At 50.1% G+C, this 25,882-nt stretch overlaps 1 protein-coding gene across 10 annotated transcripts in view; it reads right to left on the bottom strand.

The window, feature by feature from the left end:
* The window catches only part of MAPT (microtubule associated protein tau), a 130,056-nt gene that overhangs the window by 42,806 nt on the left and 61,368 nt on the right, over positions 1-25,882 (bottom strand). For 2 of the 10 annotated variants that reach the window (XM_025361784.1, XM_025361785.1), the window contains exons 2-6: positions 21,662-21,811; positions 12,415-12,501; positions 9,886-9,972; positions 5,885-5,950; positions 214-966 (exon numbers count right to left, since the gene is read on the bottom strand). In XM_025361784.1, coding sequence (XP_025217569.1) covers positions 214-966; positions 5,885-5,950; positions 9,886-9,972; positions 12,415-12,501; positions 21,662-21,794 — 1,126 coding nt within the window. In that variant the 5' untranslated portion in view covers positions 21,795-21,811. Of the gene's footprint in view, positions 1-213; positions 1,279-5,884; positions 5,951-9,885; positions 9,973-12,414; positions 12,502-21,661; positions 21,812-25,882 lie in introns of those variants that run through there. The other 8 variants (XM_025361787.1, XM_025361789.1, XM_025361788.1 and 5 more) reach the window with 5 other exon arrangements.

The following is a 25,882-nucleotide window of genomic DNA, read 5'->3' as shown; positions in this document are numbered from 1 at the left end:
GCAGGCAAGCGTGAGGGGCGCATGTGGCCACAGCCTGAGCACGGGAGGAGACCGAGGGAGTGGAGCAGCTGCACCCAGGAGTCGGTTTAGTGGCGTCCTAGGAATGTCGGAAGCAGCAGGAGTTGGGAGGGCCTGAAGCTCAGTGGCAGTAACCGCAGCCTGGGAGGCCCAGGAGGTCCCCAGGGAAGGAGCGAGGAAGCTCAAGACACAGACCTTTGAGTTGAGGGACCCGGCTGACGGGTTTTCCCCGCGAAGCAGCAGCAGGCTGCTTTTCAGTGGGCGCTGGAAGGTCAGCCTCTTTTGTGTCCTCTCCCAAAGAGGGGCCCCGGGCCTCTGGCTCCTCTCCAGGAGCCCCTGGAAATGCAGCCCTTCCCGAATCCTCCTCCGGGTGCACCTGCTCCTTCTGCACGTTGGGTGTGATTTCCACGTGGAACGTGAACTCAGGGGGCACGTCCTGCCCTTCAGCCCACCCTGCACTGGGCCCCTCGGGCTCAGAGGCTGGGATCTCTGTGGAAACTTTGGAGAGGAAATCCACAGGGAGGGCAATGGCACCCTCCGCTGGGAAGCCTGGGACGCTGGTGGCTTCTCTGGCGGCTGTCTGGGGAGGCTGCCCATCTTGGACTGGGGAGACCCTGGATGGAGGGGAGTCTTGCGGGGAGGACTCATCGACGTCGCGGTCTTCATCCACCTCCTCCTTGCTCCCCAGCCTCTCTTTGCCCCCGGCTCCCTTCAGTGGCGGCCCCTCCTGGTGCAGGTCTCCCAGAAGCTGGTGCTTGAGCAGCTCAGGGGCGTGGTGGCCACCCTCTGTGTCCTCAGGTCCTGTCCCTGAAGGCTGGCGTGTGGCCTCTCTGGGGCCCTCAGGCAGGAGGGGAGCCCCAGGCATGCTGGACACGAGCTGGTGGCTCAGACCTGGGGGGCCTGGCTCTCCGAGGAAGACTTCCTGGACCACCTTACCACTTTCAGGCTCTGTGTGGAGATACGCAGGGGTGGCGGACTTCGGAAAGGTCGGACCCTTCTCGGCCCAATCCCCACCTTTTGGTCCCCACTCCTGGGAGGGCTCTCGAGGGCCTCCTGTTGGAGGAGGCGCTGGGCAAATGAGACGGTGCTGAGGAAGGCTCGCCGTCAGTGGGATGGGAGCTTCTGGCTCTTTCTCCCCCAGGCACAGCCCAGAGACCCCAGAGGCCTCTCCGCAGGGTCCAGGCTGGACGTGAGCACTAATCTCATTGGCCAGGGGCCTTTCAGGTGCCTTCCTCTGCTGGCCCGGAACTCTCAACTCCTCTGGTTTGAAGAGGCAGCGATAGCAAAAGGTTAACAAGGGCGCATTAATTGCTTAAGAGAGGGAGCATCATCCTGGACAAAATGACATTGAGAGGGCATCCTAGGCCCCCTAACAAAGAGATGGGAGCACAGCTCTGGGCTCATCTCGTTGCCTTTGCTTGCTTGGAATGACAACTCTCCTGGTCTAGCTGCCACCAGCTCCCTGGGTCCTCCCCTCTCTGGGCCTCAGTTTCCTCATCTGTGAAGAGGGTTCCTGGACGTGGTGACCTCTGAGGGCCCTTCTGGTGTGGGTGTTATTCCTCTGCCTGTGATGGGCTCTGGTTGGGCACAGAGCATGTCACACATCTAGAGCCGCCTTGGGCTCATGGGCTTAATCTACTGGGAAAGCGGGAGGGCTACAGAAGCTTCTCCTGCTTTCTAGGGAATTTGAGCTTCCCAAAGAGTCTAGCCTCTAGATGGTACCTGGCTTGGGTGTAGCGAGAATCCCCTTTCCTCTCCCTACCTCTCACTGTTCCCCCGCCTCCCTTTTTTTTGAGACAGAGTTTCACTCTGTTGCCGAGGCTGGAGTGCAGTGGCGCGATCTCGGCTCACTGCAACCTCCGGCTCCCTGGTTCAAGTGATTCTCCTGCCTCAGCCTCCTGAGTAGCTGGGATTACAGGCACCCGCCACCACACCCAGCTAATTTTTGTGTTTTTAGTAGAGATGGAGTTTCACCATGTTGGCCAGGATGGTCTCAATCTCCTGACCTTGTGATCCGCCCACCCCGGCCTCCCAAAGTGCTGGGATTACAGGCGTGAGTTTTTTTCTTTCTTTTTTCTTTTCTTTTCTTTTTTTTTTTTTTTTCTGAGACAGGGTCTCGCTCTGTCACCTAGGCTAGAGTGCAGTGGTGCAATCACAGCTCATTGCAACTTTAACTCCAGGGCTCAAACGATCCTCCCATCTCACTCTCCCGAGTAGCTGGGACCACAGAGGCACGCCACCACGTCTGACTAAGATGTTATTTTTTATTTTTGTAGAGACAGGTCTCCTTATGTTGCTTAGGCTGGTCTCGAATTCCTGGGCTCAAGCAGTTCTCCTGCCTCTGGGATTACAGGCATGAGCCACCATACTTGACTTCTGCTCCCCTTTTTGGTAAATGAAACCAGTGAAACTAGTGTCTACAAACTCTGCCTCAAGCCCATCCTCTGATAGATTTGGAAAATCCAAAATGTGTGATCATCAAGAATAGAGTCTTTACTGATAGACCTGCTATAAGACTCCTCAAAAAATAAGCCCCATTCAGATCTATCCAGGTCACTGACCACAGACAAGCCCCTTGCACAGGTGAGGTAGGCTCCCGTGGGAGGAAGGGCTCTGCACAGCAGACAGTGACGGCCCTCAGGAGCACTGCTGTCCCTTGGTCACACAGCTTGCTGCACACCAACCCAGCTGATCAAGGGCACACTTCATGTTTTTCTGGTTCATTCATGTGACATTCATTAATCTGGCTGCATATTAAGAACAGGACAATTATACTCCTTGGTTCTCCTAATAAGCACCCTTTATGTTTTTTAACTCCCAACTCTTTGAACACCCCATCTAGTCGCAACACAACAACCCATGCAACTCACCAGCTCTGCTTTAAACAAAACCTGCAGCCCTGAAGGATTCGGGGGCTTGGAAAAGAAAGAAATTTGGATGAGGTGGGGGAGGAAGGTGTGGTCATGGACACACACAGGTAACATGTGGGCCCGACCCCATCGGAGGCAGGGTGGTTGCCACAGGCTCATCCCCAAGAGGCCTGGTCACAGCACAGCAGCACCTCCAGCAGCACCTTCAGTCTGATACTGGCTACGCTCATGGGCCCCTCCAATTCCTATTTCTGGCATCGACCACAATGCATGCCACACAGCAGGTGGTTTAATCAGTGGATCCTGAACGTATCAACTGGTGTCAGGAAACACTGACTTCTGCTTCTTACAGGGTGTGCAGGTGCCTCATGAGAGCCCTTGGTCAGTCTCTGGGAAGAGCAGCCTACAGGCAACCCTGAGCCTGAGCGCCAGAACTGACCAGAGACAGGGGCTGCCCCTATGCCGCCCCAACAGGACAGGTCTCCACTGCCTTCCGGAAGGCGCTTTCCTCCTAGAGCTTACTAGAGTGCTCTTGACTGTGATGTTACAGTACTCTGATATAATACAAGACTTTAAGAAACACTATTAAAAAAGAGACAAGGATCCCAAACATAAATAGTAAACGTAAATTGAAAAGTAATGGATACAGGATTGTACAGTGTGTGTAGGTGTGGGGGTGTGTGTGTATCAATGAGGAAACTGACATGATTAATTACACCCCTGGAGGAAGAAGCCAGGTTAGGAGAACGTTCTTTTTTTTTTTTTTTTTTTGAGACAGACTCTCGCTCACTCTGTCGCCCAGGCTGGAGTGCAGTGGTATGATCTTGGCTCACAGCAACCTCCACCTCCCAGGTTCAAGCAATTCTCCTGCCTCAGTAGCAACTCTCCTGCCTCCTACTCCTCCCATGTAGCTGGGATTACAGGTGTGTACCACCATGCCCGGCTAACTTTTGTATTTTTAGTAGAGATGGGATTTTACGATGTCAGCCAGGCTAGTCTCACACTTCTGGCCTTAAGAAATCTGCCTGCCTTGGCCTCCCAAAGTGCTGGGATTACAGACACGAGCCACGGCACCCAGCCTGGTTGGGAGAATGCTAGGAAGTACTCAGCAAATATTAAATGTAGCAATTCTCAGGGGTTAGGAGGAGTTCGAGATAAATGAGTATTGTAAACACAGTAGTCCAGGTAAGTTAAGCCCCCATGCCCTCTTCAGGAGGCCTGGTCTCTAGACACTTACAGAAGAAAAGTCCACCCATCGTATACAGGCCTTCCCATGGCTTACTCTCAAAAGACTGCAGCTCCATCCTGAAACACCTTTTTCCATCTTACTAATAGGTACTTTATACCTCCATGATTCCAGGCTGCTGTCAGAAAACTTAAAATTCAGTGAGCGCAAAAGTCAAGTTCCCAGCAAAGATGGTGGCCTGGGCTTTTTCTCTTGCATGGAATATGTTCTGTGGGCATGTAGACATAGCCTGCACTAAAAATCAGTAGAAAAAACTCAGATCCACTTCTATTTATGGAAAGCAATGATTTCTAGAGGTCATACGTTATCAAAACCTCTAGTTTTACCTAAGTTGAAAAACATGACCTAAAAGAAACAGGAGCCAAGCTTCTAGTGTTTGAAGCTCTTTGTTAGCCTAAGAATGAAAATGTGCCTTTCTGTGCCATGTGAGATGAGAAACGTCAGCCTGCTATAGGCTGTGACCTCTCTGGGGGCAGGAATGTGTAGTTAGGCCTCAAAATTCCCTCAACGAGGCAGAGTCTCCTAGGATCAGACGGCCTCAGAGGCAGCTCTGAACACTGGACAGAGCCCATCACTCGGGAGAAAATAACAGCATCTTCCCAGCCCTTTTGCAATCTAGAAGCTTCCACATTTTACAGTAGGCTTTCAAGTTCATTTATCTAGCAAATGACAGAAAACAAGCCCAGCCCACATTATATCAGTATCACAGGTCTCCCATTTCCTAAAGTTAGGAATCTCTAGGATTTTTAAAGTTCTTAAGATATTTATGATAAATGATTACACAAAGCTGTCTTTCTTGAACACAGCAGTCTGATACCTGAGAAGAAAATCATAAGGGTTGAAGGCTGCAGAGAAGAAAGTTTAAAAGCAATCGCTTGGGGGTGACATGGTTAAGGCCTTGCTCCTGGATCGGCCAGAGGGCAGCCTGCAGTGAGAATCGCTGTATTTGAGTTTCTTTTTTCTTTTTGAGACAGAGTTTCGCTCTTGTTGCCCAGGCTGGAGTGCAATGGCATGATCTCGGCTCCCTGCAATGTCCGCCTCTTGGGTTCGAGCGATTGTCCTGCCTCAGCCTCCTGAATAGTTGGGATTACAGGCACCCACCACCACGCCCAGCTAATTTTTTTTTTTTTTTTTTTTTTGAGATGGAGTCTCGCTCTGTCGCCCAGGCTGGAGTGCAGTGGCGCGACCTCGGCTCACTGTAAGCTCCGCCTCCCGGGTTCAGGCCATTCTCCTGCCTCAGCTTCCCGAGTAGCTGGGACGACAGGCACCCGCCACCACACCTGGCTAATTTTTTGTATTTTTAGTAGAGATGGGGTTTCACCGTGTTAGCCAGCATGGACGCCTGGCTAATTTTTTTATTTGTAGTGAGACAGGAATTCACCATGTTGGCCAGGCTGGTCTCAAACACCTGACCTCAGGTGATCGGCCCGCCTGTGTTGGGATTAGTGGTGTGAGTCACCATACCCAGCCTAGAGTTCCTGTTCGACATTCATTCTCAGCTCCCAGGTCGGACTAGGTCTTTCAGAACTCTAAATGCCTTAGGAATTGCCCAGAAATGGTATTAGAAAAAAACCACCAGGCCTCTTTCTATATCTGAGTAGCCAACCTTTGATAAGAACCAACTCCCTAAAATCTCCTGGATTTGTGAATTAGGGCTCGGGTCCATTTAAATGATCTTTTCAGGGCAGAGCCCACCCCATGTCCCTCCTCCCAACCCCAAAGTCACGGCAGGCAATTCCAGTTCACTGACCTTGGGTCACGTGACCAGCAGCTTCGTCTTCCAGGCTGGGGGTGTCTCCAATGCCTGCTTCCTCAGCTGGTGTATGTGTCAGCAAATGAAGGGGGGTAAAAGCAAAACAGTTATTGTTTGCTAGAAACCAAGCTCTCTGTGTCTTCTGGTATTTTCCCTAAAACATTCAGGAAAGTCACGTCCCAAGAATACTAAGGTGCCTCAGCTCTGGCTTCTTTGCAAATGTCATTGCTGAGGATGCTGGTGGTAAAAGTTCACTAAATAAAATGCACAGCACACACATGCAGGTGTGGCTATGACCTAGTAGGAAAGACTTTCTCCACTGGGGCCCTGAATGCCCCACTCCACAAGGACACACAGGCTGAGTGAGGTCAGAGAAGCAGTTTGCTGCTGAGCCATGGTCGTGGAGGCTGTGTCTAAGCAGTGGCTGCTGGGAAGTTCAAGGAAAGACTTTGCCTGGGTTGTGGAGTCAGGCAGACGGAGTTCGTATCCAGGCACCAGCATTCATTCAACCTCTCTGAGCCTCCATTTCCTCATCTAGAACCCCAAGATGAAGATACTAGTTTGTCTTGTAGAAGGATGGTGAGGGTTAGTAAGAGAATTTGTGTGAACACGTTTAGCCTGGTGCCTGCCATATGGTAGGTGCCCCAAAATGTTACGTTTCCTTCCTCCCAACTTCTGGGCAAATGCCTTTCACAGAATGCCCTGAATGGGTGCTACTTGGTAAGAGGGAGGCTGGCAGTGCTACTGAGCAGTTTTTGGGGGTATCTTGGGTTCCTGTTTAGGAAGCCACAGCTCACCCCAAACAAGAAAGACTGAGAAAGTTCCTGACCACATCAATAGTACCAAAATCAACGTGGTTTACAAACACCAATTTCTGCATCATAAACAACAGGACACTGTTACAGGACAATGCATGCAATTGTCCAGAAGAAGAGTTTATAAGGCAAGTTGGCCACGTTGACATGCATTGACCTCAGGCCACCAGAATCACCAGCATTTCCTGAGGGCAGTGATAGAGGTCACTGCCTCTGAGAAAGGCATACATGTTGCTGGTCGGGCCATCAGTCTTATCTCCCAGGCCTGCAATGAGTCAGTCACTCTCTGCACCTAAGATAGGAATGCTGGATCCCCACCACTGGCCAGCACAGGCCTGTGTGAAGCCTGTAGGCAAGGGAGAGAAAGGTTCTTGAGGTTCCTGGCAGCCATGTGGTAGCCTCAGAAACACCCAGGCCATTGGCTGTCCCCAAGCAGCTGCTAAGGGGATGGGAGGGTAGGCAATGGGCTCAGGGGGCTCCCATCACTAGCACTAGCATGACACAGACACCCTCTGGGTCCATCTAGCCGACACTGCGCTGCCCACGAGGCCCAGTGGTGACAGTGCCTTGTCATGCGACAACATCACTGAGCGAGTGTTGGCTCAACTGCCTGGGCACAGCTCTGAGTGCAGATTCGGCCTGAGTTTCTGACAAGGTGATGGCAATGGTAGAAAGGCTCAGAGCGACAGCAAATCCCACTAAATGCCAGAGTCCTTGAGACAGAGAGCATGTGGAGGCTTCCCTGGACACTGTCACTGCCACAGCACTGGGTGAGTCACCTTGCTGTCACACACCAGCGCAGAGCTATGATAGCCGGGCCTGGCGTGAGTCAGAAATTGGAGGCTGCGCTGTCTTTGCCACTGCTTGACCCCAGCAAGGGAGCTGCTTGGAAACACCAAGGAGGGAGAGAGGGCACAGTGGAGGTTGGACCTCACATCACCAGTGGCCTCTCTGTACCCTTGGGAATGTTTTACAAGAGCCAGGAGGGCCCTCTGCTCTCCAGCAAGGCAGGATCCTGCAAGGGGGTAGCCACTCTGCACCCTAACTGGATGGCCCGTGGGGAGTTTCACTGGAGCACCAAGAACAGCAAACAGGATAGGCCAGAGCGAGGTGCCAACTAAGGTCTGCATTGTCAGTAGCTGAAGACACATGCACCCAACTCTAGAACCACCCCACCACACGGAGGGTGTAAAGGGATCTTTAGGAGGATTTCCTTGGAGACACTGGCTTGGGGGTGGTGGGAGTGGCTACATGGCCACCCCCCATCACAGTCCCAGTACAATGTTTCAAGTCAATACGTTGAGGACATGTGGTGCGTGTCCCCTCTGGTTAGGGACCTGGTGGTCTATGATCAGGGCCCCACCAAGGAACACTGAGAATCTGCCCATTCTCAGATGGAAGATGGGCTGGCCTTGCTTTGGGGGCAGAGCAAAGGACAGATGCTACGGTCCTGAGAACTGTCCGCACACCCACAGTTTGCTTGCCAGCATGTTTCCCGTGGGCCCCATGTGGGCACAGGTCAGAGAGAGTGCATGGGAGCCTCAGATCATGTCTAAGAGGTGGCAACCAGCAGGACCTCAGAGGTGAGGCTGCAGCCAGATCTTCAGACTCCCCCAGGGCCGAGGAGATGACATGGCCACCAGAATCCAGTGCAGAGGAAGGGCTTTTCAGGGGAGGATAGCTGGAGATGGCAGGCTGGGGGAAGAGTCTAGAAGAATTCAAATAAGGTCCCCATGGAGAGAGAGAGAAAGAGTATCTCCTTGAAACCTATGCAGGGAGTGTGACATGGCTCACACCAGGACGGACTCAGTAAGAACCTTCCTGTTTCTCCTACCCCTCCCCTCCCCGCCAGTCCCCGAGGGGAATGGCGGCAATTTTGAATGGAGTTAGAAGCTTTGACTGTCACATGGGACTGGCTGTTCTAATTATTTAGCATTTGCACACTGTGTTTTGCCACTGTGGAGACCAACATACTTTCAATTACTTTGGAGTGATGGAAAAGTCAAGAGTTGGCTAGAGTTTTCATTCTGGGCAGGGGAGGGATTTCCCCCAGTGAAATAACTGAAGGGAGAGGAGGAGAGAAACTGAAGTTCCCCGTGATCTCATCCCGTGATCGTGCCACGGTCTTCAAACATCCTTCACGTTCAAGGATGAGGCTCTGCCCCAGCTTCGAGGACATCCCCTCTGCCCATCTCAGGGGACCTCACGGATCAAGTCACAAAGCAGAAATGCACTCAGAAGGGGCCAGGGTGGGGCTGGTCTCAACACACAGAGCCCTAGAGAATGCTGCAGGCTTCCCCAGTAGCTGCAGGGAGCACCATCTTTAGGAAGGAAAAGAAACTCTTTTCTGGGCACATCTTCCCTGCTCTCCATTGCTGATGAAATCCTGTCTAGGCCTCTTCTGCATTTCTTGTTGGGCAACTGGGCACCCTCCAAATCACCAAACCAATGGCTGGCATCTTTACGTAAGTGCAGTGAAGAAGACGTGAAGGAAATGACTCCAGGAGCTCCAGGCTGTGCGGGCGTTTCCTAGGGCCTGGGGAGCTGAGCCACTCTTGGGTGACTGCAGCCTTCAGCCCAGTGCCCTGTCCGATCAATTCCCCATCACCCGTGTTGACAAGGCATTCTCGTCATGCCTGTCCTACACGAATATGTTTGAAAAGGAGACAGAGTCCCAGAACTGGATGCTAGATCACATGTCTCAGCTCCTCTGGGACCACCTCATTAAGATCACCAAAAGATGTGGTCCAGTCATCTGCACCCTCTGTGCGCTCAGGTGATCTTTGGGTCCACCCCTTGGGAGGTGGCCCTGTGCCGGACAGTCTGAGCAGGAGGATGGACTGACCTCAGGTGCCAAGAAGGCACGGGTCTGCCACCACCTGCCCCAGAAAATCCTGCAGAGAACTCCCTGGAACTGATGCGCTGACTGAGGCAAGATGAGGAGCGTCTAGAAGAAGTCCAGAAGGTCCTAAATGCTCTGAGAGGCTGGCAGGCAGCCAGGGAGGTAGCTGGGCACCAAGACATCAAGCTACTCACAACCCAAGATTCCCAGGAGCCAGAATCCACCCATGTTCCTGCCCCACAGGAGGATAAACACGCAAAGTGCCCTCACTTCCGTCGCAGGTCAGCTGGGGCACTGGGCAGGGCCTTGACTGCCTGGGGGTCTCTGGGGCTCACCCTCACCTGTGGTTCCTTCTGGGATCTCCATGTGGGGCTGGGCGGCAGCCTGCTCGCCGGGAGCTCTCTCATCCACTAAGGGCGCTCTCACATCTGGAAACCACCGAGAACCACCTTAGAGGAGCCAGGATGAGCCATGCCCATCACCTTTGCTTCTTGTGCAGGAGCAATGCAGGGAGGAGGAGTGAGGAGGGGATCAGCCATATGCAAGAAAGCAGCCCTGAAGCAGGGCCTGAAGCCCCTGCTGCCAGCTCCCCAGGAAGCACACTGACATGCTGCTGAGTGCTACTGGCTCATGAACTGCCCAGCTCATCCACCAGGAAAGCCCGGCAGCCCTGTCTAAACCCCAGTGAAAGGGACTGCTGGGCATGGCCCCAGGCATTTTAAAAGAATACTGAAAACCAGATGATTGCTCATAACTATTTGATCCTTAAGGCGAGAATTACAATTGAGACAGCACAGGGACTGGGGGGGTTAGGGCGGGGGCTATGGTTTTGCTGTGAGACTTTGGGCAAATCCTTGGTCCATTTTGATTGGACAGTTTCCTCATCTGCAAAATGGCAGTGTCTTCTCTAGGTGACTTCCAAGACTTCTCCCAGCTCTAACCCCTGTCTCCAAGCCCATGACCCATAATTCAAAAATGCAGAGTCCCTTGCATGGCAATAAATAGGTCCGGTCCTATCCAAAGTCAGGCATTTGACTGTCGCATGGGTCCACCTTCACAGCAGAGGCAGGAGGGAAAGCTCGGCTACCAGGAGCTGCTGTCAGTCTCTCATCAAGGTAAACGCTTCCAAATCAGTGTTCCTCTCAAGCAATGCCCTGGCACACTCCCAGGCCACTCCAGGTACACGTAAGGAGTTGTCAGCTTTGAAGGCTTTCCAAGTTCAATGAAGGACATTTTAATTATGGTTGTCTTGGGTGCAGGCAGAGCAACCAGGCAAGATCCCAGCCCCCGCAGGGCTCCCTCCACCAGGGGTGGGAGCCAGTGCTCTTGAGTCTCACGCCTGCACAGGGTCCAGAGGGCATTGAGACTTGTTTGGGAGATTCTTCCAGACTCTGTTGAAGGAGCACTGAGAGCCAAGGCTTGGGAAGCTGGCATGAGGTCTGGCATCGTTTTGTAGACTTTCTCAGGATGGCAGGCAACTTGCAAAACCATCCCGACAAGATGAACAGGAAGTGTCTTGCATCACTGGCTCTAAGAAGGAGCCAAGAGAATCTAACCTGGATATTCTTATGAGGCTAAGAACCTCAGCAGCAAGGCCCACGCCTGCTGCATCCTCTAAAGATGCAGCATTGTACCAAGCAAGGGGCGGGCACTTGACAGCCACTTTCCAAATTCATCCAAAGGTAGATGCTTGCAGAGACACCTGGGCAAGTTTTTCACCCCAAGACACAAGATCCAAATGAATGTGCAGAGCCTGAAGAAGTGCTAAGAAAGGAACCTTGAACCTCCAAGGGGAGGATGGAGAGATAGACGGGCAGATACTGCCAACTAGTCACTTGAAAGCCATTATTAACATTCTTCTCCCTTGATTTATTCTGCTAAAGAGGCTGGAAGGCAAAATGCTCAATGTCCTAGCCTTGCCTGCAGCAAGGGGTGGCCATAAGACCCAGCTCTGGCTGATGAGACATAAGTGGAAGACTGCCACTTGCAAGAAAACTCCTGTTTTCCTAAGGGGACGCATTTAGTTTCAGGGCCCTTTTGGCCACTTTACTTTGCAACTCATTCCTGCTTCAAAGGCAGATGTGATGCCTGGAAGTGCAGCAGCCACTTTGTAACCATGAGGCAACAATCCAACCACTAAAGATAACAGAAAATAAAGACGGGAGAGCATCAGTGACCCTTGAGGTGCTGGCCAAGTTCAGGCATCTGATTATGTGAGAAAAGTAAACCTCTTCATGTAAATGCCACAGTTAGTTGGGGTTTCTGTTTCTTACAGCCAAATGCAGTCTTGACTGATACAGATGGGAAGCAAGAGAAGATGGTCAAAATCAGGACTGAGGAGCACGTCAGGAAGTATGTGAGTCCTAATAACCTAGATGCTGAGTGTCTGGAAAGGACAGGTTAGAAGGGCCAGAACAAACATCGTGGCCAAAGTCCAGAGGCCCAGGCCACACCCAGAGCCCCCAAAATGAAAGATACTAAACCAAGATCAGATGTGCACTGACCTGCCCCTTCCCTCAGCCAAATGGCTGCTCTGGGACCTGCTGGCCCCTGAAGAAAGAGAGAAGAGGGGGCTTTTGAAGGGGGTATGGGAGGACAATCGTATGGAGCGGGGCTTTGTGGAGCTGTGCGCGGGACTCTCCAAGGGTGGCTGCCTCCAGAGCACACATGGGATGAAGGTGCCCACGCTCAGCACCAGCAAGCAAGGCATCGAAGCAGGGCTCAGCTCCCGCCACACTGTCCTGCAAAGCACCGAATGAGTGAGCACATTTCTCAGCCAGGGGGAGCAGCAGATGCAGCCAGGAGGGAGGCTCAAAGCACAGCTAAGCACAGGCTGGAGGCATGGAGGGGGCGTCTGAAGCGGGGCCCACCTTCCGCCGTTGGAGTGCTCTTAGCATCAGAGGTTTCAGAGCCCAGTTCCTCAGATCCGTCCTCAGCGGGGGTCTGCAGGGGAGATTCTGGAACACACATGGTGAGGCCTCAGAACGGTGGCCTCTCCCCAGCGCCCCCTTTTAATCTCAGGAGGAACTGGGGAGCAGTGTCTTATGGAGCTGAAAATTGTTCCCCATGGAAACAGTTGGAACACGGCCTTGTGACAAACCCACAAAAGGGACCAACCCCACCTCCCTCCCTGCCAACACGACTGTGCCCCACACCAGGGCCATCAGACGAGGACACAGGTGATGTGCGTTTGCTCCTGGGTGACAGGAGAAAGTGCCTCTTAACCAGCTAGTGGTGCCACCTGAGGCAAAGGTTTATCTTCCATTGGTCAACGGGCAGCAAATACCAGAACGCCCAGCTACGCATGAACCTTCTGTTTTGTTCATTGCTATTAATTAACAAGCAGACACCTAGGAAAACACTCAGAGATCCAACCCCTTCCTTGGAAAAGGAGTCAGCTCAGGGCAGACACGGTGCTTACTTCTAAGTGGACATTGGGTGGTGTTTGGATGCCATCAAGCGTCCACAGAAAGATCTCCAAGGACTGATGGACAAGCTGTGAGTTACATTTGAAATGGCAGCCATGGGTACCTACAAGAAAACTGTCCTTTCAGAATGGGAAGCTTGGGCAAGAGAGGCCCAAATGATCACAGTGGTTGACAGTCACACCCTCCACCAATAATGCCCTTAGTAAGGCAGCTTTTGTTGGCTTAATAGAAATTAGAAAACTACTCCCTCCTCCTAGAAGAACTGAATTGTCCCTTCCCTGTGGTACTTTGGCCACTGGGAGTCAATCTGCCCTGGTTATTTTATGGGCTTATCAATGCATCCTGCAGTATCCGGGGCAGAGCAGGTCAAGACCTTACCCTCTGGAAGGTTGAGACTTCTTGAGAGCCTGATGTATACAGAGCTGAGTGCTAGGTACTGGGAAGGGACAAAATGCTCAGAAGATACAGCCTGTGCTCTGGGAGTACACACTCTCCTGAGGGAGGAAGGATGGCCACACACAGGAAAAGACTCAAGGGCAGGCCCAGGGCCAGCCGATAGCGTCCTCCTGGAGGTGCCCTACCAGGAAGCGGGAGTTATAGGCTAGAGAGCACGGGACCAAGGGGCAAGATGGCTGGGTTCAAGTCCCAGTTCCACTTCTTTCTGGTCAGGTGGACTTAGACCTGCCTCTCAGGGCCTCTGTTTCCTCATTTGTAAAATGGGTGAGATGACCTCAACTCTACCTCCTAGAGCTGCTGGGAGAATCCCATGAGTGAATGTTGGTAAAAGCACCTTCAAATCATGAGGATTTATACATGTGGATCTAGTTCTCATCGATGTAAAGGAGCCAAATGTTTATGGGGGCAGCCCTGGGCTTCTCTTCAATTCAATCCCACCTGGGCTGTCCACAGTGGACCATGGTAGTAAATCATGGCTCAAACCATGATGGATGGGGGGGTGGATGGATGGATGGATGAATGGGTGGATGGATGGATGGGTGGATGGATGGATGGATGATTGGATGAATGTATTATTGGATAGATGACTGGATGGACGGGTGAATTACTGAATGATTAGATGGATGTATAATTATAAGGATGGATATATGAATTAATAATTTATTAGTTGGAATGTATGAATGTATAATTGGATAGAGGTATGATTGGATGTATAATTATATGGATGTGTGTATGTATAATTGAATGATTAGATGCATGTATGAATGTATAATTGGATGGATGTGTAATTGGATATACGACTGGATGATTGGATGGATGGATGGATGGATGGATGGATGGATGGGTGGATGGATGGATGGGTGATGTGTAGATGATTGGATGTATGTATGATTGATTGGATGAAGATATGGGTGGATGGATGGATGGATGAATGGATGGTTGGATGAATGGATGACATATAGATGATGTATGTATGATCAAATGGATAATGGGATAGATACAGGAAGGAATGGATGGATAATTGGATGAATCGATGGAAGAATGAATGATGTAGAGATGTATGGTTGGATGTATGTATGATGGATGGATGATTGATGGATGAAAGAAAGGATGGATGGATAAATGGATAGATGGAGCTGGTGATGTACAGATATATGACTGGATGTATGTATGATTGGATGGATGATGAGAAGGATGAAGGAAGGGATGGGTGGATGGATGGATGAATGGAGGGAAGAATGGATGATGTACAGATATATGATTGGATGTATGTATAATTGGATGGATGATGGGATGGATGAAGGAATGAATGGATGGATGGATGGATGGATGGATGGGTGGGTGGTGTACAGATGACTGGATGTATGTATGATTGGGTGGATGGAGGAAGATATGGGTGGATGGATGGGTGGATAGATGGATGGATGTGATGGTAGCATGTAAAGCTTCCATCAGAATTTCTGAGTTCTTTGCCAGTACCTCTTAGTCATCTTCCCTCAGCTTCTCCTGTGCCTGGCAATGCATGCCCAGAAAAGCCTCTCCAGTCTTCCCAGTGGTGTCTCAGCCATCAGATCAGTGGTTCCTCAGCTCTCAGCTCAGTGAATTCACTCCCCTCTGTATGACAGAAATTCCTCACTCTTCATGCACATGGTGGCTGAATGGGTTTCCTCTGCTGTCTAATTGCCCTATCCATGGCTTAGACTCAACTCTGGATAGATCAGAGCCTCTAGAGAGTCAGGCAGATGGGGCCCAAATCCTGGCTCCACAACCTATTGGTTGTGTGATGCTGACCGAATTACCTAACCTCCCTCTGCCTCAGTTTTCTCCCTTGTATAATGGGCATGGGAGTAGCTCCACTGGCTCACAGGGCTTCTGTCAGCATGAAACTGTTGAATGCTTATTTAAAGCACTTTGTACCATGCCTGGCAGATGAGAAGCCCCCAATAAGTGGCAGTGATTATTTTCAGTCCTTGTCACCTTGGTTGAAGGGCCCAATGTAGCACTGCTCATGCTCACCAGCAGGAACTTGAGTATTTTATTTAGTGCTGATGGTGGTGATGCAGATATGGAATCAACTGGGAATCCTGGAGGGCCCCTAGCAGGTAGCTGACCATTACACCAGATGGACAAAGTGGCTCTGGTCATATGAGGAAAAGTCAAGCATCATGTTGTAGTCACAGATCCCGTCAAGCACATGGGGACTTTTAGTGTGGAAACTGCAAACACTCCCTCTGTGGCACAGACTGCTGAGGGTCCACCTGGTGTCCATTCTCTCTACCTTCCTTGGGAACAGAGCCCTGATATGATATAGAACAGAGCTGTGCCCAGTTAAAAGGCCACATCTGCCAGCTTCCTGGGCAGGCAGGGGTGGCTGATGAGAAGCTAAGGGAAGTCATTGGATAGGAAGTCCAGGAAAATGTCTGCATGGGAGGAGCTCAGCTGAGAGGGTCTCCCTTTGTGCCCAGCTCATACCCTTCCTCATTTTCCAGGGGCCTTTCTGAACATGAGACATCTTGAACATGGAAGTCACATACTCAGAATGGTGGGCTTTTTTTTTTTTTTCTGGTTGTCTGAAAAGATCATTGTCAGTTCACTGGCTGTGCAAAACAGGCTGGGTACCAGAATTGGCCTGTGGGTCATAGTTTGTGGAGCCCTGCTTTAAGGAATGGCTCTGGGGCCTTGGTGGGGGACAGGATGAAGGGAGGAAGGTGTAAAGGTCTCAGGGCTGCTGTTGCAAAACCAAGGTTTGTGGTGAGGAGGTCTGTGTCGGATGGAATGGAGGTGAGGTCCCTGGGTGCTATGGAGGGTTGTGGGAGGAACTGGCCAGGGTCATGATGGACAAGTTGATGGTGGTACCACCAACAGCAGTAGAGAAACCAGTAATGGCCCAGGATGGGGGAGCACAGAGTTTGGTTTTTATTTGTTAGGCTTGGGCATTCAGTGGAGTTGTCCCTTGGGCGACAGGAAGGCTCTGTTGAACTCTGAGAAAGGCACTCCACCTGGGGCGGGAGTAATTTAGAGTCAGTTTCAGGATGGGGCTGGTTCTGTGCATGAAACAGAATGAGAAGATGAAAAAAAGGCAATGGAGTTCAAGTGCACTGTGAGATCAGACACCTCACACGCTTTGTTAAAACACCATCCCTGGACACCTGGCCCTGGCTGCACCCATCCCACAAAGAACAGCTCATCCTAAACAAGCTTCCAGCACGAACATATCTCCTTGGTCCTGGAGCTCGCAAGAGCCTGCAAACTGCCGCAAGAAGGCTTTGGACAAATGATAAGGCAGCATCATGCAGACTTCTGGGTTTCGTTATTTTTCAGAAGCCTTGACTGCCAGGGCACAGGGGCATCTACATCTATATGGGCATGATGGTCCCCCTTTCCCCAATCTGTTCCCAGCTTGAGCCCTACAGTTCTTATCATTTGCATTGGTTTCCTTGTTAAATTCCTTGGAAGAAGGGAAGGAGGAAGAAGCCCCATTTGCATGTCTTATCTGGAAGGCATAACAAGTTAACTCATCAACACCTTTTAATTCATTAGGGTGCACTAGTTTATAGGTAACCAACTTTCATCTACTTTTCAGCTCTCTTGGGCAGGTATCCAGCCATATTTCAACTCTTAGCATCCACTTAGACACTCTTTGTTCTGGTATTTAACATGTAGTTTCTTGTCTTCTGTCACTTATGTAAAATGTTGTTAGTAAAGTGACACCTTCTGCCAAGTCAAACCTGTCACACCTGACATAAAAACAGCTCCTTGTAAGCTTTCAGTAGCAAGAATTAATTTGATAAGGACTATGAACACCTTAAGTATTACTTGCTTTCTTGGAAAGTATGTTCTTTGGGTAAGCAATTTATCTTCAAATGCTTTCCCTTCAGAGCAGTTTCAAAAAGGTTGGCAATTTAGATTTTGCATTTTTGCATACAGTATATATAGTGCATATATATATACACACACATATGTTTTGGCATAGAACTTCTGATCATGTTTTATGTGAAAGCATTGAATAGTTTTAGCAAACATATTTTAGGCAACTCAAACACTAACTTGGTGAACTTGTCCTCACTTTACACATTAAATTTAGTTTCTCTTCAGAAAATAAGAGTGGTAAAACCCACTTCTTTCCCAGACTTTATTTCATTTTTGTTTTTTGAGACAGGGTCTCGCTCTGTTGCCCAGGTTGGAGTGCAGTGGTACAATCACAGCTCACTGCAGCCTCAAACTCCTGGGCTCAGATGATTCTCCCACCTCAGTCCCCCAAGTAGCTGGGACTACAGGAGTGCGCCACCACACCTGGCTAATTTTTGTATTTTTTGTAGAGACGGGATTTCACCACGTTGCCCAGGCTGGCCTCAAACTCCTGGGCTCAAGCAATCCACCTGCCTCAGCCTTCCAAAGTGCTGGGATTACAGGCATTAGCCACTGCATCTGGTCTCCTGGAGTTAATTTTAAAGGAACTTGTTATTTTGGAACAGTTTTAGATTTATAGAAAACTTGCGAAGTTAGTACAGAGAGTATACCTCACATCCAGTTCCCCTGTTGTGAACATCTTACAGGATCATGGTACATTTGCTGCAGCATAACACATATTTTAAACTTACTCTAAGCCAGGCTGCCCTGCCTCTAAATAGAATGTCATTTTTCACTGGCACAATTCATATGAGGCATCTGTTGTGATTCTAACTTGAATTCCACCCAAGAGAGTTTAATAACTGAAGTTCCAAGGGGGCTTGGTGGAAAGAGTGACAAGGGGGAAACATGGCCCATGTGGGGCTGCAGCCATGGACCTGCTCCGGCAGCCCACGGTCTGAGCACGAGGCTCCTTTGTCATCTGTGAAGTGGATGTCATCTACCCTCACGGGCTGTTGTGAGCATCACCTATTGCTAATAGTAGAATGCTACAAAAATGTCCCAATTAGCATTCTGAGGTAGTTCCCTTATAAGTAGGGTGGCATTTACTATCACCCAAATCAGGACACTTGAAGGAGAAAGCAGCACTATTTTTTTTTCTTTTGAGAAGGAGTTGACTGGACGTAGTGGCTCGTGCGTGTAATCCCAGCACTTTGGGAGGCCGAGGTGGGCAGATCATGAGGTCAGGAGTCCGAGATCAGCCTGGCCAACATGGTAAAACCCTGTCTCTACTAAAAATACAAAAATTAGCTGGGCGTGGTGGCGGGCACCTGTAATCCTAGCTACTTGGGAGACTGAGGCAGAAGAATCGCTTGAACCCAGGAGGCGGAGGTTGCGGTGAGCCGAGATGGCGCCACTGCACTCCAGCCTTGGCGACAGAGCGAGACTCTGTCTTAAAAAAAAAAAAAAAAACAGAGAGAGAGAAGGAGTCTCTCCTTAACATGGTTTCACCATGTTAACCAGGCTCGTCTTGGACTCCTGACCTTGTGATCCACCCACATCGGCCTCCCAAAGTGCTGGGATTGCAGGTGTGAGCCACTATGCCCAGGCTGAAAGCAGCACTATTTTTTTTTTTCTCTTGAGATGGAGTTTTGCGCTTATTGCCCAGGCTGGAGTGCAGTGGCGTGATCTCAGCTCACTGCAACCTCCACCTCTCAGGTTCAATTGATCCTCCTGCCTCAGCCTCCTGAGTAACTGGGACTACAGGCGCCCACCACCATACCCGGTTAGTTTTTGTATTTTTAGTAGAGACGGGATTTCACCATGTTGGCCAGGCTGGTCTTGAACTCCTGACCTCGTGATCCACCCACCTCAGCCTCCCAAAGTGCTGGGATTACAGGCATGAGCCACCGCCGCCAGTTGAAAGCAGCACTATTAATCATGATGCAAACAGATGCGCTGGGATAGGCTGTGACACCCACACCCCAGTCCCAGGCACCTGGTGAGGGAACTCTTCATCTCTTTGTCAGGAAAAGAGGGCCCCAATCCCAGTTTCCCCCAACAGCACCAACTGCCAGGGGGCAGCTGGGAGAGTGGTTTCAACAGGCTAACCTTCGGGGTTGAGCTCTTGGAGGCTACCACCCTCACTTAACACATCCTGAGCACCAGGGTGGGGCGGGGACAGGGTAGGCAGTGTTGCAGGATGGAGAGGAGGAAGGGGTGGGAAACAGCAGAGAAAGAAAAAGATGGAGTGGGGAGAGAAGGAGAGGGAAAGCGGGAGCGAGGGAAGTGGGAGAGGTGGTGGAAAAGTTTAGTGGAGGGGGACACAGTGAGGAAGGGACTGAGAAAGATTTATTTATTATTATTATAATTGGACATGGGAGTCTCACTCTTTTGCCTAGGCTGGAGTGCAGTGATGGGATCTTGGCTCACTGCAACCTCTGCCTCCTGGGCTCAAGCGATCCTCCTGCCTCAGCCTCTTGAGTAGCTGGGACTATAGGTGCATGCCACTATGCCCAGGTAATTTTAAAAATTATTATCTGTAGAGACGAGGTCCCACTATGTTGCCCAGGCTGGTCTGGAACTCCTGGGCTCAAGCGATCCTCCCGCCACAGCCTCCCAAAGTGCTGGGATTACAGGCGTGAGCCACCATGCCCAGCCTCTAAGAAGGATTCAAAGGAGAAAACAGATCTCCTAGCTTGGAGCCGCTCAGCTGCCCTCCCTGGGGAGCTGAATCTGGCAGCACTGGCTGGAGCCGTCAGAAAGCACATTTCCCTCTTTCCATCACCACGTGATGGCTGACCTCAGGCAGGGAGGCTGCGCTGAGCTGCATTCCCCTCTCCCTCTCACCTCCTCACCCAGAGCTTCTCGGACACCTCTGAGCAGCCCCTGTTCCTGTAATGTGCCCATGTCTTCCTTCACCTCCCCCCAACCTACCTGCACCCACTTTCCTAATCCCCAAATTCCTCATAATCCAACACCTTCCCTGATTCAACAGATGGAAATCTGAAACAAGCGTCGAAACCAGTCCTGGAACCTCTCCAAGCTGGGATGGCCACTCCCTGTGTGAGAAAGCTGGTGGTCCCAGCGCTTCCCACACTCAGGGGACCTCCCAGAGACCCCACCCACTCCAGTGATCTTCCTGAATAGACACATCCAGTAGAGGTCACTTCCCACCTTGGAACTCCATGGCTTCCATCCACTACCCATACCCTGGGCTGCAGCGTGTTTTCTTATTTTTAGCATTAAAAGAGAAAAGTAGAGTGTTTGCCATTTTGCTTGCTTAGAAATGGGTATGGAGGCAGGGACTGAGTCCACCCTGCCCTCGGGCTGCACCGTGGGCTGTTGCTGTGAGCACTCACTGCTAGCGACACCCGTGGAAAGAAGGGCTCCTTGTAGCACAAGCCAGCACTGAGACAGCCTGTACCAACCTTGAGACAACCTGAGAACTTGGTCCAACCCTTGGACCAACTCGGCACTCCAGCAGTGGGTGAAGGGCCAGCATGGGGAGACAGAGGGAAGGCTGTGTGCTCCGTGGGGTCCCGGACCATGTGGTCTGACAGTGAAATGAAACATTTCATTTGGAAAGAGAAAGGAAGAGGCGAAGTCAATTTGCCCAAAAGATGGTATTATAGAATATTTAGAAGTTGATGTCGTTTATTAATGTGGCTACAGTAAGAATCCCAGGGCTAACCAACTCTTGCTAAAGAGAGGCCAGTCAGGCCTGATCTAAGGAAGAGATAAAAAGCAACGTTTAAAGTCACATATTTTACATGCTAATCAATACTACTGATTTATAAGCCAACAGGTGTGGCTAACGCCTCAAAAAGTACCCTGTATTTGAAAGATTGTCAAGCCCCTGCAATCTTTGTCCATACATTCACTCATGTGGGTAACTCAAGGTAAATTTCTTCCTTTTTTTTTTTTTTCCAACAGGGTCTTGCTGTGTTGCTCAGGTTGGAGTGCAGTTTCATAATCACAGCTTACTGCAACTTTGAACTCCTGGGCTCAAGTGATTCTTCCGCCTCAGCATCCTGAGTAGCTAGGACTATAGACATGCACCACAACACCCAGCTAATTTTTAAATTTTTCTTAGAGACAGGGTCTTGCTATGTTGCCCAGGCTGGTCTCAAATTCGTGGCCTCAAGGGATTCTCCTGCCTGGGCCTTCCAAAGTGCTGGGATTATAGGCGTGAGCCACTGTGCCTGGCCATTATCTCACTGCTTGAGTTATCTTGGCCCACTCAAATTAATGAGGTTTCACTCTACTGACAATCTAAGACAATAATGTATTTAAAAAGTCTTTACAATTCTGGATGCAAATTGTTCCTGCCACCCCTTGGCTTGCAGTGATCTGGGCCTGCTGTGCATGGCTGTCCACTAACCTTTCAGGCCAGCGTCCGTGTCACCCTCTTGGTCTTGGAGCATGGTGTAGCCCTCTTGATCTTTCCTGTCCCCCAACCCGTACGTCCCAGCATGATCTTCCATCACATCGAACTCCTGGCGGGGCTCAGCCATCCTGGTTCAAGGCTCGCCTGGGGAAAGAAGAGGGGAGGATAAGTTCTAGGGAGTGTTGGGGGGCAGAGTGGGGGTGAAGAGAGAGAGGAGCCCCTCCTCCCAGTTCATGGCAGGCAGATCTCAGCCTCCCCATCACCCTCTCCAACAGCTGGGCACCCATCCTCATCCCGTGCTCCATATTCCTGCCCAAGTGTTATTTACGTCTATCCGCATGCTTAATTTACCAACACATTCAGTTCACATTCAAAACCACCAGGTGAGGGCCAGGCATGGTGGCTCATGCCTGTAATCCCAGCACTTTGGGAGGCCGAGGTGGGTGGATCACCTGAGGTCAGAAGATCGAGGCCAACCTGGCCAATAGGGTGAAACCCCATCTCTACTAAGAATACAAGAATTAGCTAGGCGTGTGGCAGGTGCCTATAATCCCAGCTACTCGGGAGACTGAGGCAGGAGAATCAATTGAACCTGGCAGGTGGAGATTGCAGTGAGCCGAGATTACACCACTGCACTCCAGCCTGGGTGACAGGGCAAAACTCGGTCTCAAAACAAAAACAAAACGAAACAAACAAACCCACCAGGTGAGGTAGGTGAGGTGAGCCTGACTTGTTATTCCCAGCTCTCTTTCCACTTCCTTAAAAAAATCAATGCTGCTGCCTAGCAGTTTGCTCTTTCTCTTCAATGGTGAAGGTAGGACTGAACAGGAGAGAATGGCATCAGCAGAGCACGTCTGGTAAGGAAAGTGAGGCACAGAGAAGTGAAGGGATGGTTCAATCAGATGCCAACTGGCAGCAAAACCAACTCTTGACCCATCGGGGGTGTCCTGACTCCTCCAGCTCTGAGCTCGCTGGCTTCCCTGGAGTCAGGCTGTGGCCCCCACTCACCGCACCATCACCCACCAGGTCCCCCAGGTGTGCGTTCCAACGGTGGCTCTCCCAGTGTGCTGAGAAGCACCACACAGGGCCCAGTAGGGGCATGAGGCTTGGGATCTGAAGAGCAACACATACCCTTTTTCCCCAAAAGCCCCAGCAGGGAGAGGCTGCTTCAGCTCAACAAAGCCGGCAGAAACCACCATTTGCTCACACTTTGTCCTCATCTTTATTGTGAATTATCATTATAATTATTATTATTTTAAAAATAACTCACAACTTTGAATTTCTGAACTTTGTTTTTTTTTGAGAGAGAGTCTCGCTTTGTTGCCCAGGCTGGAGTGCAGTGGTGCTATCTCTGCTCCCTGCAGCCCAGGTGAGCCCAATTCGGGGTGTCCCATTCAACCTGCAGCTAAAGCTTTGTGAACACTAAGAAGTTTAATGAACACAGTAGTTTTGTTCTTTGGATTTGATCGATTCCTTTCAATGACCAAGTTTCTCCTCTTGGAATATGGTAGACAGAGGTGTGAAAGTAAAAGTAAAAATCAGATGTGCTGGCTTTTCTTTCACATTTGCATATTTTCATATTCATAGCTCATGGCCAAAAGAGGCTTGAATTTTTTTTTTCTTTTTTTTTTGGCCCCTGTGAATAATCCAGGATAAATGCTTTGTAGATTTTTTGGGGGGGAGGAGGGACAGGGTCTCACTATGTTACCCAGGCTGGTCTCAATCTCCTGGGCTAAAGTGACCCTCCCATTTCCGCCTCCAAAAGTGTTGGGATTACAGGCATAAGCTGCTAGCATGCCTGGCTCTATTCATATTTTGAGTAAAACAGTACTTTGCTATTTCTTCATGAGAAAAGTAATACAATCTTATTATAGAAAATGTATTTATACAAAGCAAGATGGGAAGAGAAAATCATCCCTCTGCCCAGAAATGATTACTGTTGACATCCTGCCATACCAGACTTTGACAGTCATGGATTCAGCTTTTGGAATTTTGGTCCATCATAAGTGACGTGAGATTCCCGGAGAGGGGGCACATGCCATCTGGCTGAGGAATAAATTTGAACCCCTCTTCCTCTATGGGGGCTGTACGGGAGTGAGGCACTTAGTAGGGAGTGAGCCCAATCTTCCCAGCTGCCCTGTCCCATCCCAACACGGCTCTGCTGTTCTCAGTCCTCCAGGGCACACAGTGACTCTGATGAAGAGGCAAAAATGCCATTGCCTTGTGAAAAATGGCCTTGAAGCAAAAGAGAACATTTTGATCACATTTGAAAAGGCAGATACTGTGTGGTACGAGGGCTTGACTTCTAATGAATGTATAACAGGAAAGATCAGGCACTTGCGCAAACGTGTCTGTTTTCATGAATCTGTGGATTTACAAAGGTTTGGGAATGTATGTTAAGGATCTGTGATATTTCCCTCTAGCCTCTTAGTCTATGCATTAAAAAATATAGTTGCAATTTCCTGACCTCATGATCCGCCTGCCTTGGCCTCCCAGAGTGCTGGGATTACAGGCGTGAGCCTCCGCGCTGACCCCCTCACATTCTTTTTGCTTCTCTGTTCAGGTCTCAGTGCTCATTCTAACGACTTGTGTGGACTCTTAATTTATGAATAACATTAACCCTTGATCATATTTGTGGCAACTGTCTTCTCCGGTTGGTTGCCTTTTATTTTGGTTTCTGATGGTTTTTGATAGGCAGGGTTTAATTTTTATATAGTCAAATCTGTTTTCCTTTGTGATTTATTCCATTGCTCTATGGTACAGAAAGATCATCCATTTTCTTCTAGGTTTTTAGTGGTCTAATTTTTCATATTTATTGATTCATCTGGAATACTTTTAGGTTTAAGATGGAGTGAGGTTGAAAACTTTCTCCCCAAACACAACAGCTAAAGCCAATGGACCCAGGCCTATTTGCAGACCAATCTGCCCTCTTTCCCAGGTCAATGTGCCATGTACTCTGTCCCGTTTATCTGTCAGTTTTGGTGCTAGAGCCTCCTGATTTAAGCTTTGGATCTCAAGTCTTATTCTCTAGGTGGGCTCAGATATCATTTTCTTTTTCAAAATTATTTTTGAAACCTTCTTGTAAGTTTTGTCTTCCAGATATATTTTAGATTTTTTTTTCCTGCAAATTCTCAAAGCTCCATTGGGATTTCAGCTGGAATTGTATTATAGGCCAACACTATAAAAATTGCTCCCTTCATATTTAGTTTTCCCACCCAAGAGCACAGTATGCTTTTCCATTTTCTTCTGGTTTCTGAATCTCTCAGTTGGGGGTGGAACGTAGTCCCGCACCCTTCCTGCCATGGCCACATCGCCCTGGGCTTTACACCGCTTTCGTGAACGGGCCTCTCCCCGTCAACACACGGATGATTAATTAACCAGGGCTCTGGGGCTCACAGCAGAGATGTGGCTGGGGCACCAATCATGGCTGGGGTGCCAGTGCTGGGGCCGCCACAGTGGCAGTGGTTCCATCAGAGGTTTCCAGGGAATGAACAAGAGAGCCATTTCCCAAGCCTCGTTTGATCAGACAGATGTGATTCCCTCAGTGGAAAACCTCTCTCCATGAACTTGTGAAAAGAAGCTGCTAGAGTTCAAGATGAGTTTCACACGATGAGCCCCATCTGCTCTGGTCTCTATGTTTGAGGTCAGTTGTCCCCATTGCAGTGGTTGCCTATATTCTAAATGTGTGGGTTCTAGAGAGAGCAGCTCTCTTTAGAGAGAGCCTCTGAAGGAGCCCGGGAACTGTGAGAATCCAGGAGCCCACATGCTGGACAGCTCACTATGCTGTGTTCATCACCAAGTCCCAAAGCCCCCCTGCAGTGCCCTGAAAAGACAGGTTGGTGGTGAGGAAAGTTCTCTTCCCTTGGTCACTGAGTCCTGCCAGCCCCAGCCCACTGCCCACACACTGCGCCCCCATCCATCAGCTCATTCCTTTGCACAGAGCCAGAGCAGGTCAAAGGCACCATTTGGCCAGCCAGGCTGGACCTGGGCCTGATCATGAGCACTAACTCTAAGTAGACCCTGGCCACCTAAAATGTGTCTCAACCGTTCTCAATGGGCAAATTAGGCATACATTAAAATGGAAGGAGGCTAGGCCCCATGGCTCACACCTGTAATCCCAGCACTTTGGGAGGCCAAGGCAGGCAGATCACCTGAGGTCTGGAGTTTGAGACCAGCCTGGCCAACATGGTGAAACCCCGTCTCTACCAAAAACAC

This window comes from Theropithecus gelada, chromosome 16 (genome assembly GCF_003255815.1).
Source record: "Theropithecus gelada isolate Dixy chromosome 16, Tgel_1.0, whole genome shotgun sequence".
Taxonomy (NCBI): Eukaryota; Metazoa; Chordata; class Mammalia; order Primates; family Cercopithecidae; genus Theropithecus; species Theropithecus gelada.
The sequence above is the reverse complement of the archived record's forward strand: the minus strand, read 5'-3'. Positions and strand labels throughout refer to the sequence as shown.